Raw genomic sequence first — 18,579 nt, 5'->3', positions numbered from 1 at the left:
TGCTGCACTTCGCCGGGCAAAAGGAAGACCGACAAAATATTAGGAGGTATCCCATGACTTTTGTCACTTCTGTGTATAGTGTACATGTTATATAGAGTACTATACAGCACTTGTATAGTACTGTATAGTACGCTATATAACATGTACGTAAAAGTTTTGCCTTTTTATTTTATTTAGTTAAAACTTATTTTTCTTTATAATTATTTTTTTCTCCCATTTTCTATATACAATAATTAACTAAAGTGTAAGTAGACTTTGTCTTCGTAAAAAATCCAATTATCCGAATTTTTTATTATCCGAATGGGGTTCGGTCAAATAAAATCCATTTATCCGAATTTTTTATTTTCCGAATGGGGTTCGGTCCCAATTGATTCGGATAATTGGAGTTCTTCTGCACTTGATTTTAAAAAACAAAACTAAATATTCTAGAATTTCTGAAAACTTTACATCTCATTAATGGTTTTTAAAGGCGAGAAAAACCTCAGAAAATGCCGTTTCTGTGTATTTAATATTGTTAAGAGGCGGGCAACGAAACTGATAATAATAAATTTGAAAAATTATTTGAGTTGTATACGTTTGTTCGTTATCGCCATCATTAAAACATTCTTCTCTTCCAGTAAACATCAATTTTATTTGTAAGTAAATGTGTATCGTTAATTTTATTTGTTTCATGATTAAACATATAATATTTCATTTATTTTTATCATAAAATTGGTATTCTTCTATTCTGTACACATGTGCTTGCGTGCGAGTGTACGTGTGCGTGTGTGTGAATGTTTACATACATCTACACACATTCCAAAATGCGTGGCTGGTGAATAACGGAAAAGTGCCATAATAATTAACGAGATATATTCCGCAAGAGAAGAAGAGGAAGAATGACCTTGTTTGTTTACATAAGCTATACCTCACGTGATCTATGAGCTCATCCGAATGTATCTCACTCAGAATCAAATTAACGAGATATATTCCGCAAGAGAAGAAGAGGAAGAATGACCTTATTTGTTTACATAAGCTATACCTAAGTCACGTGATCTATGAGCTCATCCGAATGTATCTCACTCAGAATCAAATTATTTTGAAATACTTCTTGAAAAGCACTGTCTTACTGAGCTCATGTATTCCCCAAGTTCTGTGGAAAAACGTTTTTATCACATATTACATGTACCACGAATTATATTTATAAATTATGTTAACCTATTTCCACAGATTCATTATATTCATTCAAATTTCGGGAAAGCAGCAAAATGAGATACATTCTGATGACCTCATTCATCACGTGACTTATGTATACCTTTTGTAAAAAAAAAACTATGCAGATGACATCAGAGTTCACGTGACTTATGTACAGCTAATGCAAACGAGCAAGATCATTCTTCCTTTTGTTTTCTTGCGGAATGTATCTCATTGTGAATATTATTTAAAGAAAACCGCTGTGGCAACACGCTATTGGATGTTCAAATATTAAATGAGAGATTAAGTCTATTGCGTTTTTTCATTTTGTTTATTAATGCATTTTGCAGAATACTCACAAATAGAATTTTAGCGAATGCAACGCAATGGATCTCCAGCTCGACAATCATTTCCTCGAAGACTTAATGGCTGATCATTTCACGGGATTTAGAAACGTGACTATCACTCAGAGGTCTTATTCAACGACGCAGATATGTGCATTTTTTATCTTGCTTGGCTTCTTTCTTCCTATAATATGCTTATGCATGTATGGAACTTGTCTAACTCGTAAACGCCATGTATGCATCTTTCAAGTTTAAAATAGTGTTTGTAAAATTACATTAATGCAATTTGATTGGCAAATAAGCAACTTTACATGGGTTCACAAAAAAATGAAATCAAATTAGTTAAAATTTATTTAAATTGTTTATACGTTTGTTGAGAAGTATAGATATAATCCACCAGATATCATTAATATGTTTATTTCAAATAAAATGCGCAAATTTGTAATATATTGGTATAAATTTCTGTAATATATTTACCACGCATAAACTCCCCAAGATCGAAGTAAGCATTCTGTATTTCTATTAATATGGTTCTCCAGTCACTTTATCTGCCCATTATGATTTAGGTTTAGCTAATTTATTAAAATTTAGTTTTAAATAATCAATAATTCATAATTTCAGTAGCTGCAAATTATTCCATTGAATAAATATATGCGCTACAACGAGTTTCAAGAAACTGATTACCCGACAAATTCCGACTCGACAGTTTATTTGCAATGCACTTGTGCAGCATAACATGCCTCTAGTGTAGAATTGGGTGTCCCTTCGATTAGCGACAATTTTTTTTTTTAATTTTGGCGAGGAAACCTCACTTCTGGTTACCATGATAGTTTTAACTTCCTGATTTTATTTAAATGAAAATAAATTGATATGTACATGACAAATTTAAGGCAGTGCGCAATGCCTAGTTTGTGCAATTCTAGGATTTTTTTAATTGAAAACAGATCGATGTGTATAGAGACACAGAGTTTGTTCAATTCTTTGACTTCTTATTTTGGTTTTGTGTAGCGGCCATCTTGAAATTGTGCCTTCCTGGCGCCGGTTTTGGCGTCAAAAAAGAATCGCCAAACAAACAAGGGGCACCCAATTGTAAACGTTTACCAATCTTTAATCTAGATGGTCATTTAGCATCGATTAACATAACGCCATGTACATCCTTTGTCAGAAAGTTCCAGGACAATTTTTTATTTATGAGTTTCCTGCACTAAAAAAAAAAAACAAATGTTTTAATGTTACCTGGTATGTATTGTTACTTTGCATGATCTTAGCCACGTTTCCGGGAAACCTACTAGATGGCAGGTCTGTGCTTAGCAACACACTGTCCGGATTGATGTCACATTCGTTGTGGTGACACAATGGAGGCTTATTGCGAGCAAAAAGTGAACAATAAGTTCTGCATTAAGCTTCCGAAAACTCCTAGTGCAACGTGGCAAGCGAGACACTTTTAAGAAGTCGTGTTTTCGAGTGGCATAAAAGGTTTCGTGAAGGCAAAGATTCAGTGAAAGATGATGCCGGAGCTGCTACCAATGCGTGAGCGTGTAAAATAGTTGCTGCAAGAAGACCGTCGTGTAACTATGCTTATATTATCAGAAGAACTGAATTTAAATCGTAATGTGTGCCATAAGATTTTACGCGAAGATTTAGGGAAACGGAAACTTAATACAAGAATCCTCCCTCACTCACCAACAGATGAGCAGAAAGAGGAAGAAGTTCTGATTATTGGATACAGCCCAGACGTGATCCCGCATTTGTGTCAAACATTTTTTTTTTTTTTCTTGTTTCCGTGAGTGAGAAGGTGACTGAAAGCAAAGCTTCATCAAGATTATTGCAGACATCCAACAGGCTATGACAAATGAGCTTGCAAGCATCGCAGTTGAAGATTTCCCTGGTTGCTTCCAAGTCCTCCACAGAAACGTTGACAGTTGTGTATAGATCGCCAAGGGAACTACTTTGATAGCAGCTAGAATCATTATCAATTTCGGGAAAGCAGCAAAATGAGATACATTCCGATGACCTCATTTATCACGTGACTTATGTATACCTTTTGTAAAAAAAAACTATGCAGATGACATCAGAGTTCACGTGACTTATGTACAGCTAATGCAAACGAGCAAGATCATTCTTCCTCTTGTTTTCTTGCGGAATGTCTCTCATTGTGAATATTATTTAAAGAAAACCGCCGCGGCAACACGCTATTGGATGTTCAAATATTAAATGAGAGATTAAGTCTATTGCGTTTTTTCATTTTGTTTATTAATGCATTTTGCAGAATACTCACAAATGGAATTTTAGCGAATGCAGCGCAATGGATCACAATTAATTGGTAAATGCAATGTCCTATTTTTTACGACGTTTGTCCTGGAACTTTTCTGACAAAGATGCACATTCAAAAAAATTCTAAACTTTTATCTTAACATCAAAATTCAATTATTGATATAGAAAAAATAAGGTACTTTTCCGTTTCGCCGGCGCAAATCTTGCCAAGCAGACGACAACATACAGTGTACACATAAAAAATGTTAACAAATGTTAGTTCTTAAAAAATTTTTATTATGAAGGCATAAACATTTTAATATCTTTTAAAATTTTTGATAAAGCCAATAAATAAAGACAATTTTAGATGACATTTGGTTTTATCTATTTCCATTTTAGAATAATTTAAGAAAAAAAACTATTGAAAAAGCTAATGAATTGCTATTATAAAGAAGATACGGCTATCTTCAAATTCATTTTAGACTTCTACTGTTTGCAGCTTTAAAAATGTGTTTCCACATAATTCTGCCATTTAGATGACTTCATAGAATACAATTTTCACGTTCTCGGTTGTTAAACAAAATACTGCATTTTTGAAGCAATGCAATGCTTTCTCTTTCATCAGCCGGTAAACTCCACGATCGTATTACGATCACTTATAATTTAAACAAAAGTACAGTTGGGGTGGAAAGCACTACTTAGCGAATAGTATATTGGTTTTGTTAAGTTTATTTTATTATGGCAAAGCACGCGAGGGCTATCTGCCTAGGGGAAAGTACGCCTTCGTGGAGCACTTTCTAAGGAAAACTGGATTGTATACACGTTACACATAAAGAAACCCACGAACACGCCCACACAACCGGCCCGTACGCCTGGAATCGAACTCAGGTCAGAATTACTAGCATTCAGCGACTTTGCCGCTAGGACGTTGGTTAGCCTGTAAGGATTATGTTAATTTTATTAACAGTTAAATTTCAAGTTAAAGTTTCTTTCCTGTCAAATTCTTAACTTCAACTTACTACTTCCAGAAACGTAGTTTTGGAATCTTGCTGAATATTTAATGAGGAGGAGCGGTATTTAAACCACGAATTTAGGATTTAGGAACGGGGAAGACGGGCACCACGCCTTTACCATTTGGTTAATTGGTTTAGCGCCGTCTCCCCACTACGTGATCCCAGTCGTTTATTGATATTAGCAAAACTGAGTTAGAGAGAATCAGAGTTTCTGATTTACGCGCGTCTGCCTTTTCGGCCACTCTCTCCCTCAAAGCTGTTATTACGCTCGGCCATACTCAGGCCCTTGCTAAGCTTCGCAGTCAAATAAGTTAAGGGGCCAACTCGATTTCAACCTTGATAGCTTCGGCTATACTTCTTTAGTTAATCTTAGTTTTAGTTTAATTCGTAGTCTAAGTTCAAGCCCAAGTGCGAGCTTTACTTGTACACTCCCAGGCGGAGTTTTGTTAAATCTTATTGGAATAATAAAGGGTTAGTTACCCTTCTATCTTGTTGTTTCTTGTCACCGAACTCAAGCGATTATTCGCTTATCAGTTCTTAGATTCTTCACTTCCAACATTAAATTAGAATTCCAAAGTGAGGAACTCTACAAGCCGATTAGCGAATTGACGATTAAATATAAAGCCACGTTCACTCAAATACATCTGCGGTATGCGAGTACGTGAGTCACGTGATATGTCAAACCACGGCGTTTCTATCGAGTGATGAAACCCAAAGTATAGCCTGAAACTACCAAATGGGGTTTTAAAACAATGTCATCAGATGTTCACATTCACTTTCTTGAAGCAGCCGAGTGATAAAGTCATTGACTATCGATAGTTCTGACCTGAGTTCGTTTCCAGGCGAACGGACTGGCTGCATGCTCGTTTTCTAGTTTTCCCTATATGCAATATCCGTGTGTATACTAGACGGTTCCTTAGAACATCCTCCAAGAAAGTATCCTTCCCCTTAGGCAAGTAGCCCTAGTGTACTTTGCCGTAATCAAATAAAGCAAAACTGATCAATTTCTTAAAAATTGTCTAAAAATGTCATTACTTAACTCCATCTTAATTTAGTTCTAAAGAAAGTATATGCTCTTCTTAACGTTTCTAAGATACTGAAATCAAATTAGCTTCAAAACTTCATCTTAAATGGTAAAGGAAAGACAATGAAAAATTCAAGTATCTTAGTATCATTGATTTAGTGACTCTTTGGACATTATTAACAGAATAATTCTCAAAATATAAAAAACCTATGGTTAATTTAAGAGGACTCATACACCTTAAACCTCTCATGATCTTCGAATATGTGACTGTTGCAAGAATTGGGATATTTTATTTATTTTAAAAGCAATTATTTCCAACATTTTACAGCTGACTACATAATATAGCTGCTTTGGAAACTAGTAACCAGAAAGTTTGTGTTGCCACAAATATTTTTGTAACTTAATCCTCTTTGTGACAAAATATTTCGCCATGTTTCCACCTTGCGCGCATGATATTTTAAAAATGGCTAATGGTACATACTTAAAATTTGATGGAATTCTTCATATGGGCACTATTTTCTAACTGAACCAACAATCTGATGAATATTTTAATATTGAAAAATTTTATGGACGAAAACGTTACAAATTTTGTTAATAAAGTACATTTTATATACTCCACTCAAAATAAAATAAAAATTTAACATGAAATTTTTAGAATTTTAGGTTTACAGTAGTTTCCAAATGTTATAAAAGCTATATATTAAATATGGAATTAAATTATGAAACAGAATGTTTTAAACTGTGCGCGCAAGTTGGAAACATGACGAAAATTGTTGTCACAAACGGATTAAATTATAAAAATATTTTTGGCAACACAAACTTTCTGATGACTATTTCAGAAAGCAGCTATATTATGTAGTCAGCTGTAAAAGGTTGGTATTAATTGCTTTTAAAATAAATTAGTTATCGCAATTCTTGCAACAGTCACTTATTCGAACATCTTATGGGTTTTAAGGTGTATGAGTCCCCTTAAAACAATTTATCAGTAACACACACAAACGTTAAAGGACATAATGTGGGTAATTTAAACATTTCCTTTCATGTAAATTATTTCAGTGTCGAATAACGGTTACCTTAAATCTAAGCATTTTAAACTCGTGGGTTTTTATCAGGAAAAACACAGCTTATACTGAAAACGTGTACAATTTTTTCTTACCTCATGAGTATGAAAAGCACTAATGTTAGAGAAACCATAATCAGAAGAACGGTGCTGGCTGTTTTCGTCACAACAACTGCAACTACTTTTTCAACCTGCAAAAAAAAATTTATTCATTGCTATGTACTGAAATTAGTTTTTTAATTTAATCATGAATTTTATATTTTATACCATTTATTTCTATTAAAAGTACACTGCCCTCCAAAAGTTAAGGAAGATGTTTTTTGTGTTTAATTTGAGAATGAAGCAACATTCACTAAACAGGTATGCGACACAGAATGTTCCTAAAATTCAACACAACATGAATTACAACAAAAAATTGCACTTTTGGCAGAGAAATAGTATGTCACAATTTTTTGAGGAACAATTTGGTGGTAACACTACAAAACTGGGTTCAAATAAGGAAATATATCCACCCCCTAGTTGCAATCGTCCATCGGAAGAAGTACAGAACCAGTAGGTATGCAACTTATGGGCGGACATATTGATCAAGGATCTCGTCTCGATATCTCACAAAGTTCCTTCATGATCAATGTTCCTTAATGGAATATATGCAGGTCATTGTGACCACCGAGAGCGATCACAGCCCAAACCATTCTTCCACCACCTCTGTAACTGTGTCTTTCCACAATTTGGAATTGGTTGTATCTTGTACGTCGTTCCCTCTAGCTCAGCTGACGACTTTGCAGTGTGAACCTGGACTCGTCTGTGAATACGATGAATCGAAGTCTGTTGATATCTGTGAATACGATGAATCGAAGTCTGTTGATATCTGTGAATACGATGAATCGAAGTCTGTTGATATCTGTGAATACGATTAATCGAAGTCTGTTGATATCTGTGAATACGATGAATCGAAGTCTGTTGATATCTGTGAATACGATTAATCGAAGTCTGTTGATATCTGTGAATACGATGAATCGAAGTCTGTTGATATCTGTGAATACGATGAATCGAAATCTGTTGATATCTGTGAATACGATGAATCGAAGTCTGTTGATATCTGTGAATACGATGAATCGAAGTCTGTTTATATCTGTGAATACAATGAATCGAAGTCTGTTGATATCTGCGAATACAACGAGTGTCAAGAAATAAAGGTAAAGTCAAGAAAATTGTAGTTAATACAATAATATAGTGAAATACTATAAAACTTCCTAAAACATCCTTCTTTATTCTTCTCTAATTGAGCTTTCCCATAAAAAATGTGTACTTTTAAAAATTTTAATAAGATGTAGACTTCTCGAGCTTTTTTAAAAAGACTAGCAATGAAGTTAATTGGAATTTCCTTTTCTTTTAAAATTTTAGTAAGAATAACTATTTCTTTTCGTTATTGTTCTATTTAAATGCAAACCTTTTTAGTTCTGTTAAGCTGATTAAAAATTGTATTTTATATTACTGTTTCAGAGATGTTAGAGTACTAATTTATAAGTTTTATTTGTACGCTGGTTATCATAAATTAAGGAAAAATCACAAAAGTCACGATTACTGAAAAGTTACATGTAGAATTTTAAAAAACTTACCCACAATATACAACACATAGTAAGGTATCAAATAACATAAAAAGAAATTACCAGACAATTATGGTAGTATAAAAATTAGCACATGTATAAAATGAAGAAATCGAAGATGTCAGTTTGCTATAGTAAAAGTACTTTCAATATGGAATATAATCGCCTCTAGAATACAGCACATTCAGCGATGTGTGATGCTTTCAATTATGCGGTCTATCAGTTCCATAGGAAGCGAGAGCCAGTGCTCTTGCAAAGCAGTTGCAAGCGCGGCAGGTGTCTAAGGGGGCGGATTGAGAGCAGCTAGATTTCTCCCTAAAGCATCCCAAACGTGATCCATAGGATTCAAGTCCGGTGATCTAGCTGACCACTCCATGCGCATAATTGCTTCCTGTTGAAGATAATGATCGACGATGCGAGCCCTGTGTGGTCTTGCATTGTCGTCCTGTAACAGGAAAGCATCACCTATTTCCCCGGCATATGGGCGCACATAAGCATCAAGGATGTCATCTCTATGAACATGAGCATTCACGGTTCCCCTTGGAAAACATGGAGGTCTGTGCGTCCACCCAAAGAGATGCCACCCCAAACACAGACACTGCCTCTTCCGTATGCATCTCCTTCCTGATGTTTGACGGATGATAACGGGTTCCAGGTTCTCTCCATATCAAATAACGCCTACTATCGCGTTCTAGACTAAACCTGAACTCATCCGTAAAGAGAATAGCCCTCCATTGCTCAGGCATCCAGTGGACATGTTGTCGTGCCAACTGCAAACGGTTCCTGCTATGGCGTGACTTGAGCGGCACGCAAACGGTTGTTCGCCTCGCATACAGACCACCTTCGTGAAGCCTTCTACGCACAGTTGACGTTGACACCAACCTTCCGGTGGCTGCAGCAAGGGAGGATCTAAGAAGAGTTGGAGTAGCGGTTCTATTCCTGCGTGCACATAATGTCAAATATCGGTCATCGGCGCTCGTCGTAGCAGTTGGCCGTCTTTGGCTGAACCTCCTAGGTGCCGAATCTGTGATTTGAAATTGCCTCCAAAGTGTATGAACCACAGAAGGACTCCCATTTAACCATCTGGCCACTTCTGTTTGACTTTGTCCTGCCTCTAGTTTCCCAATGGCTTTCTATCGTAGTTCTGCAAGCAAATGATGCCTGGAAATCATTGTTACGAATTGGCTATCTCAGATTTCTGATGTCACTATCACAGTGAAATATGTGGACTTTTATGCTCCTCGCAGATGACGTATTCTGAGTGCAGAGCCACTAATTTGCATATTGAAGTTTTACTCAGCTACTCTTACTTGGCAACATATTCAAATTTTACACGGCTTGGCTTATTTTTGAGGGAGTTATCGCTATTTTTGTGATTTTTCCTTAATTTATGATAACTAGTGTAGAACAATTAAATTCTCTTCTGTTATCAAATAGTCTTATTTCTTTAAGGTTATGAATGCTAAGATCTAGATAATCCATAACTAACTGGTTTTTATTGGTTTTGTTAGTTTTCTACTGTTGGGGGTTGATGTTACTAATTTAAATAAGATTATTATATTTATCAATATATCTGAAAGTGTTTAAATTATTAAAATCATTGTCAGAAAGATTTTTAAAAAATTTATATTCTTTATAAAACAAATATAGGTTGCATAAATGAGTTGAATTAGAACTTCCCATTGGAATACCATTTGCTTGTAGGTAAAATTTTTAATGTTTTAACATTATTGAAATGCGGGAAATATAGATATTCATTCCATTTTTGCAAATCCAGAATAGTAAGCAATATCAGGAAAAACATTTGGCAGCTCCAGAAGATTTTCATAGATTTCTTCAAGTGGGAGAGACAATAATTTCAATAATTTTGAACACAATTTCAGATATATTGATGATATTTTTGCATTTAACAATAATAACCTTATTAAAATTAGAAACATCTACCCCAACTGTCTAAAACTTAATAAAGCCAATAAAAATCAATTAGTTACAGATTATCTAGATCAGGGGTTCTCAACCGGTGGTATGCATACCACTGATGGTACGCAAGAGAAAAATAGGTGGTGCGCAAAGAAGCAAGATATTTTTAACTATTAAATTCAAAAATTAAAACCACAACATCCTGTTTGAGTTTTTTTTCTCTAACACTCGTAAATTTATATGATCTGAGCTTTGTTCAAGCATAGTGGTGGTGGTTGTAATAGTACTTTGTAGTGGTGGTACTAAAGGTTTTCAATTTTTGTTTAGGTGGTACGCGTTAGTCAAAAGGTTGAGAACCGCTGATCTAGATCATATGTTAAACAAATAAGACTATTTGATAAAAGAAAAGAACTTAATTTTTCTGCAATAAAACTTATAGACTGATACTCCGACATCTTTAAAAAGGTACGAGTAATACCAAACACAGTTTTTAATCACATTAACAGAATTACTAATGTTAGCACTGAAATAGAACAAAAACCAAAAAAATTGTTATTCTTACTAAAATCTTAAACGAAAATAATATTCCAAGTATCTTCATTAACAGTCTTTTAAAAAATAGGCGCAGTGGTCTACATCCTATAAAAATTTTTAAAAGTATGAATTTTTTACGTGGAAGTTTTAGGAAGTTTTATAGTATTTCATTATATTTTCTATTACTGTATTAGTCTATTAACTACAGTTTTTCTTGACTTTACTCTTATTAATAGCGAGCAAACTATATTCTAAGTCGTCATGATAAGTCCAAGACGAGAAAAGTTTTTACTTTTCCAACCTTCATTTCTTTTCTTACTTTTCTTTCACATTCCTTTCATAAAAAATTTCTTAAAAGCATTTAATTTACCATTTAGGAGATTTCCACCTTGCCATGGCCAATTAGTTTCGCCAATGATGCCAAACTGGCAGTCCTTTAGAATCCCTTTTACTTCCTTGTTCGAAGTAAAGGAAGTACCGTAATCATGAAAAATTCCGGGTACCATATTTCAACGAAAACATCTATTTTGACCGCTATCGAATGCAATTTAACGATGCTTTTGCATGACATCTGTACGTAAGGGCAGAATAAAGGACTCTTTTTGCCAAAACGAATTATAAAACTGATTTAAAATGTATTCATAAGAGACTTTTCCGTGGCGTCTGTACGTACATACTATGTACGTACGTATGTATCTCGCATAACTCAAAAATGAGTGGCCTCAGAGCGTTGAAATTTTGTATATGGAACTGCTATAACATGCAGTTGTGCACCTCCATTTTCAGTTGCAATCGGCAGCATCAAAACTAATATATATATAATAAATATATATATAATCACTCTGTTACTCGGCTCGTTTTTTTATTCTTATATGTTGGTAAATTGTGCATTTTTTGCTTTAAAAATGATTGAATTGTGTTGTTCTTATCTTCCGGTTAAGGTTTTATGCCTTTAGTAATATTTGTAGAATCTGCATGCAATATTTGTAGAATTATCAAAAATTTAAGAGTTGTTTAAGTGCGGCTAAGGCTAATTTTTTTACCATAGCAGCCATATTTGTTTACATTTGAAACATAGCAGAATAGTGAATTAATTTTTTCAGCACCTTCAGTGTCTTTTTGCCGAGTGGTACCAAAAGGAAACTTTTAGTTTTGTGCACCAAAAAACTACCTGCTCGACTGCTGGACAAATTGCTTGTTTTTGCGTAGAAAATGTAATTTCAATTATAAAAAAGTTTTTAATTGTTTTAACGATATTTGGTGTTTTATTTTTTTCTATATCTTTCACTTTTTATTAAAAATATTTTGAGTTTCTATATGTAGTTTTGCCTTGCCACGAAGTGAGAACTGAATTAATTGGATGAGAAATATATCTCTAACGAAGATCGATGAAATAAATTTAAATGAAATGCAGGGAAAAATGCGTATAATTTAATATTCCGTACGAGGAAGTCAAGTGGTGTACACATCAGCTTTTTTAATCTAAAGCTTCTGGTCTTTGTTTCGAAATTAGTTGTTTGATTAGAACGTTCTCTGTATATTTCTAGTATATTCTGTATTTCTACATTTAATTTCAATATTTCAATTTAAATTTTAATCTTACATTCTCTGGGAAAAGTGTACTTAATTATTTACTTTATTTTATATTGATAATTTTCATCTGGATGTGATTTGTATATTTCTCTAACGGATTGCCTCTGAGTACACTGAGTAAGTTTTAAATTTATGATCTTTATTATTTTATTCGTGTACTTTAAATTTCTTCATTGATTTCTAGTCTAAATTCAGTAAAAAGTGGCTCTTTGATTTCTTTTGCTTCATTTGAAATTAAAATTTTGACTTGTGGACTTGTCTTTGTATTTCTCTTTTAAGAACTGACACTGTACTGGGGAGGAATTTATAATTTCCGAGTGAACTGGTATAATTAAATAATTTAGAACAGTTCATCAGTTAATTTTTGATAATAGAAAAGATGTGGTTTATAAGGAGGAGAGGGGGATCAACTGATGTACCTCCTGTTGATAACGTTCCTGTTGATTATCAGATTTTATTGCATTCCTCTTCCTATGTATTTACTTTCTATTTTTTGTGGTTTTTCTACTTTTTTTATATTTCACATTTTTTTCTTCTGACTTTTGGTTTACTTTACATATTTGTAAGAAATTTTGAAATTTACTGGTTGGAATTTGTTCTGTTCTACTTTTCGGCTATATATATGCGTGTGTGTGTATGTATATTTAGTTGTATTATAAGGCGAACATTTAGTTAATAAGTATAATAAAAAAATAAGGTAGTAAGAAAATTCTCAAGTATATTTGCTGCTAATTATCTAATTATAAATAAAATGCTTTCTGAATTCTAAAATTTAATACGAATAATTAGACTAATCGCATACATTCAAAATAAAAATGGGAAAGAAATATAAGTACACCTTGTTATTTTTTTTTCAGTAGGAGTCCATAATTTTAACACAATGGTAAAAGCATGCATGGTAAAAGTAATGATGACACTCAACCTACGGTCCGGTATCGGTACGTCTTGTTTAGCTGGCCTAACGAAAAACAAAATACACTGATTCATCCGGGGGATTATTTCAGTTCGGTTGCTCATAGTTTCGACGAGAGGCATAAGGAGGAAGGTGCTTCGTAAGATTCCATACATGGGCTGAGATAATAGGAAAGGAAGAAGTGGGCAAGATACCAGAATTTCACCATTGGTTATAGGAGTATAGTCCCACTGCATTAATTGTACTCCACCTAAGTTTTGATACAGAGAGAAGGATCCGAGGGCTTCCCATCCCTCTTCCTTTACCACTAAGCAACTCGAGAACTTTCTGCTTGCCAGTATTTGAAATGCCCACATGCCGCACAGACACTATAAAACCATTTCCGCTGTTACGGTCGCACAGGATTTCTTTTGCGATAGCGGTACAGTATTTGACTGCCACGTAAGAGATTTACGATGGAACCCAATCGTCGTTTAACGTTGGGAAGAACACCGGAAATTCATATCCACATTTTCCATCAGCGCTAATAGATGGCGACACGGACAAGCAGTAAAGTCACCGAAGCTATCATCACGTCTCGAGACCCCATAATGTCGTTTTCGACCCCAAGCTCCGGCAACCAGCATCGTTAATCACTACATCGATCAGACCAAGACCTCGGAATTTCCCTCTTTGAACGTACAATTACAATACTACCGAAAGACGTCGGAATTTCCCTCTTGAACGTACAATTACAATACTACCGAAAGACGTCGGAATTTCCCTCTTGAACGTACAATTACAATACTACCGAAAGACGTCGGAATTTCCCTCTTGAACGTACAATTACAATACTACCGAAAGACGTCGGAATTTCCCTCTTGAACGTACAATTACAATACTACCGAAAGACGTTGGAATTTCCCTCTTGAACGTACAATTACAATACTACCGAAAGACGTCGGAATTTCCCTCTTGAACGTATAATTACAATACTACCGAAAGACGTCGGAATTTCCCTCTTGAACGTACAATTACAATACTACCGAAAGACGTCGTAATTTCCCTCTTGAACGTACAGTTACAATACTACCGAAAGACGTCGGAATTTCCCTCTTGAACGTACAGTTACAATACTACCGAAAGACGTCGGAATTTCCCTCTTGAACGTACAATTACAATACTACCGAAAGACGTCGGAATTTCCCTCTTGAACGTACAGTTACAATACTACCGAAAGACGTCGGAATTTCCCTCTTAAACGTACAGTTACAATACTACCGACTTAGCTGCGCAGCTCTGCCCCGATCTTGATGGAGAAATCTCCGGGGTACGGATCCAAGGATCTCCCACCCCTTTTCCTCTACCCTCAAACTTGTCAAGAAGACCTATCAGTATTTTAAGTGCCCCATGCCGCTCAGACTCTCACAAACATCATGCCTTCTCCAGGCTTCAACCCGAGTCAGTTCAACTAGGTTATTCGTCATTTCATTGATTGAATTTCATTATCCAGCTTTGAAAGGGATCTTATTTCCAGCTTGGAAAGGGATCTATTGTTCTACTGGGCACACTGGGACCAGCGGCCCTCATATGCGCCAAGGGTCCCAATCCATTTCTATGCCTTGCTTTCTCTTGATGGCTAGAGGGAATACAGTTGGGATTCTCGCCGGTCCTTCACACAGGAAAACCATCCATCTCTCCCTGACATAGAGGTTCATCTTGACTTTTCTCTTCATTCCGTAAGCCAGCTTTGCATAGAGATCACTCGACTTGCCAACTAATCCAGTCAGCACAAAGGTAATCTGCCAAGTTCGGAAACATCTTCGCTTTCTGTTCTTCTTACTACTGTATGCTGTCTGCTGTTTCTCCTATTCTTTCAGAACCACGAAGTTTATTCAGTGGCAACTCACACAGCTTTAACCAAAACACACAATGGAATTTATCTTTCCGGCCCTTTCCCATCGGAAGGATATATAGCTCTTCTATAAAAGGCATTCCTTTGATGCTTTTAGAATTTTCTGCATTCTTTATATCGAAATGGATGTGAAAAGACTTCGCAACTTTCAAAAATAAAAAGGAAAACTTTAAAATAACCCCATGGGGAAGCTAGACACGAATTTTATAGAAAATGCTTTGTCCTTGTCTTGCTTTAATACTTTCTAGAAAACCATAAAATTCCAATTCCGATCCATAGTTTGATCACATGAGTAGCACATTATTGGTATTACGATTACCTTAGAGACTTACTGAAATAGTTAACAAATTCGTAAAAAAAATAAAGAAACGTAAATCACAAGTAGAATTTAACGTAAAAAAGTTGTCAACATTAGCCTGAGCTAATGGGGAGTCCTATATTAAAATAAAATCAAAGTATATTTGATATTTAGTCAAGAATACACTTAATCAAGAATACACTTAATCAAGTCAAGAATACACTTAATTAGTCAAGAATACACTTAATTCTAACTGTATGTTCTTTTCATTTTTTAATGGCGACGGTCTCTTATTTGAAAGTACGTGGAATTAAATCCACAGCCCCGTAGTCGAGTTGTTTTTCCCACTTTTTCTACACGTACAGTTATAGAATGTTCTGGAAGTATTTAAAGCGAACTGGATTCGCTGACGAGGTTGACGTCATTTGTTGGAAGCTCCGCCTTTCCAGAGGCTATAAAAGTACTCGCAAAAGAAATATCGGGAGCTTTTTCTTTAAAGTAACGATGCAGTAAACTTCATACAAAAAGTTATTAGTAATTCTTTTTGATTTACTCCGGATATCTGATTTTGTAACTGCTATTTTCTCCTGAAATATAATAAATGGATCCTGTTTTTTAAAACTTATCTTCTGATAATTTAACCTACGACAAAAGCTGGTACATCACATATATGTAAGGTATAAAATATGAAAGCTAACTACTAATTCATTCCTGATTTGAATTTGGGCATTTCCTCTTTCCGTTCTAAAAATAATATCTGTTTATAACATATGAATCTAAGTGCGTCATTTCAAATTTACACCTTATGCAACGCGATTGCAGATATCTTTTATCCAATCAGGGATTAAGATTTCAACAAAGAAACCGACTCTGTTGATTATCTTTTCTTTAAATAAAACTTCACAATAATTAATTTCATATTCAGTACAGTATTATACTGTGCTGAATATAGCTATATTTATATTATTTATATAATTATATAAATATTTCGGCTATATTTCATACTGATATCATCACTATTATCTTGAACTGTAAGTAAAAAATAACACAAACAGATGGACTGTAACATTATTATGATATAATTAAATTAATAAATGCTAGAGCCAGTGCAAACAAGGAAGGCCTAACATACTCACAGGGCTTAGAGTAGGAATTGGTCTAGGCGTTGGCTTTTCAGGAGGCTTAGCTGAAAATAAAATTGCAAAATTCAAATTAGCTTACTATAAGTAATGCTAATGTATGAGATGTAGGTATTGATTTGCAGATCAAAAAGTACAAAACGTAAATTTAATATTAGGAAATTTGTGTTTTGATTTATTCCTGAGCATTTCAGATTTTTTATTTTAAATATATTTATCCAGTTTTATTTTCTTCGCCCATTTTCAGACTCTAAATGAAAGAGATTGGTTCTATTTTCTATCAACAAATTTGACCCTTTTGTAACAGACGTTATACAATTATATCTTACACAAAATTCGATCAGCCTAATGGAATGATTGCAGGATTGACTTTCGCGACTTTCCTCATGTGTAACGTTGAATGTGAGCTAGTCTTCCATGAAGACACCGCTTTCCTTAGGCAGATAGCCTTTACGTGGTTTGCTGTATTCGAATAGCCTTGGCAACTTCAATTTTTGTTTTTGAAGAGACCCATTGTTTCTAATCCTCCTGATAGATTTGTGTAAGGTAATTGTGAAACTATCAGATAATATGAAATTAGCTAATTCCATATTAAAGTACACTCATGTCCATAAATTAAGGATAATTCGGAGTCACGCGGAAATCTAATTCTAAAATAAATATATCACCTGTAAAATCACTACACACATTTTCAAGAATCATATGCAAATTTCAGGAAGTAACCAGATGACACCGATGATATGTCACAATGACGAGAGTGTAAGAGAGTGATGTATAAGAAATACAGGCAAAGAAGTAAAATTGTTCGCAGGCGCTTTATAAGCATTTCAGTGCAATAACCGAATAGTTATGACACAAAGGACGCATTTGGATGATTTTTTACGCGGTAGAATTATCGGCCGTCTGGAATGTAGGCGTACCCAACTGGAAGTATCAGACGAACTTGGAATTGCCCAGAGTGTCATCTCCAGGCTTTGGCAACGATTCCAAGATGATGGTAATGTGAGTAGACGTTACAGCACAGGTCGCCCCAGAGTTACAACGCCGAATGAGGACCGGTATTTGGCAGTTACTGCCAAAAGAAACAGGCGGAGCTCAGCCTCAGACCTGTATCGTCAGCTCTCTTCAGCCACTGGTACGACAATTTCAAGGCACACCGTGTACAGACGCTTAGGGAAGATTGGTCTATATGCTCGTAGACCTGTCAGATGCGTTCCACTTACTGCAACTCACTGTCGCCTGCGGTTAGCCTGGAGTAGAGAGCATGCATTGTCGACACCGCAACAGTGGGCTTGCGTGATGTTTTCCGACGAGTCCAAGTTTAGCTTGCAGTCTGATTCTCGCCGGACTTTCATATGGAGAGCTCCAGGTACCCGTTACCACAAAGAAACCATCATTTAAGGACACCGTTACGGTGGTGCAGGAGTGCTCGTTTGGGGTGGAATTATTCTGAGTCACAGAACTGACCTGCATGTTCAAATTGGAACCATGACAAGCAAAATCTATCGGGACGTCATTCTGGAACAACATGTACGTCTGTTTCGGGGCGCCATGGGCGCACAATTTGTGTTTATGGATGACAACGCCCGTCCTCACCGTGCAAACATCGTAAGCGAATGCCTTCAATCGGAGGATATCACCCGTATGGACTGGCCAGCATTCTCACCGGACTTGGATCCAGTAGAGTACGCGTGGGACATGCTTGGCCGACGAGTTGCACCACGTTAACCTCCTCTGACATGTCTACCGGAACTTCGGAGAGCATTGCTTTTTGAGTGGTGTAATATCCCCCAAGATCAGATCGATAATTTGAC

At 35.4% G+C, this 18,579-nt stretch overlaps 1 protein-coding gene across 1 annotated transcript in view; it reads right to left on the bottom strand.

Moving 5' to 3' along the window:
* LOC118183597 (putative adhesion G protein-coupled receptor E4P) overlaps positions 1 to 18,579 on the bottom strand; it is an 86,259-nt gene that overhangs the window by 44,649 nt on the left and 23,031 nt on the right. The window contains exons 6-7 of the mRNA XM_035353194.2: positions 16,763 to 16,812; positions 6,964 to 7,058 (exon numbers count right to left, since the gene is read on the bottom strand). Of these exons, the coding sequence (XP_035209085.1) occupies positions 6,964 to 7,058; positions 16,763 to 16,812 (145 nt within the window). The remainder of the gene's footprint in view (positions 1 to 6,963; positions 7,059 to 16,762; positions 16,813 to 18,579) is intronic.

This window comes from Stegodyphus dumicola, chromosome 5 (assembly GCF_044657685.1).
Source record: "Stegodyphus dumicola isolate Sdum_Otavi_A_Nest chromosome 5, ASM4465768v1".
In the NCBI taxonomy this organism is placed as follows: Eukaryota; Metazoa; Arthropoda; class Arachnida; order Araneae; family Eresidae; genus Stegodyphus; species Stegodyphus dumicola.
Note: the sequence above shows the minus strand (reverse complement) of the source record. Positions and strands in the feature narration are given on the sequence as shown.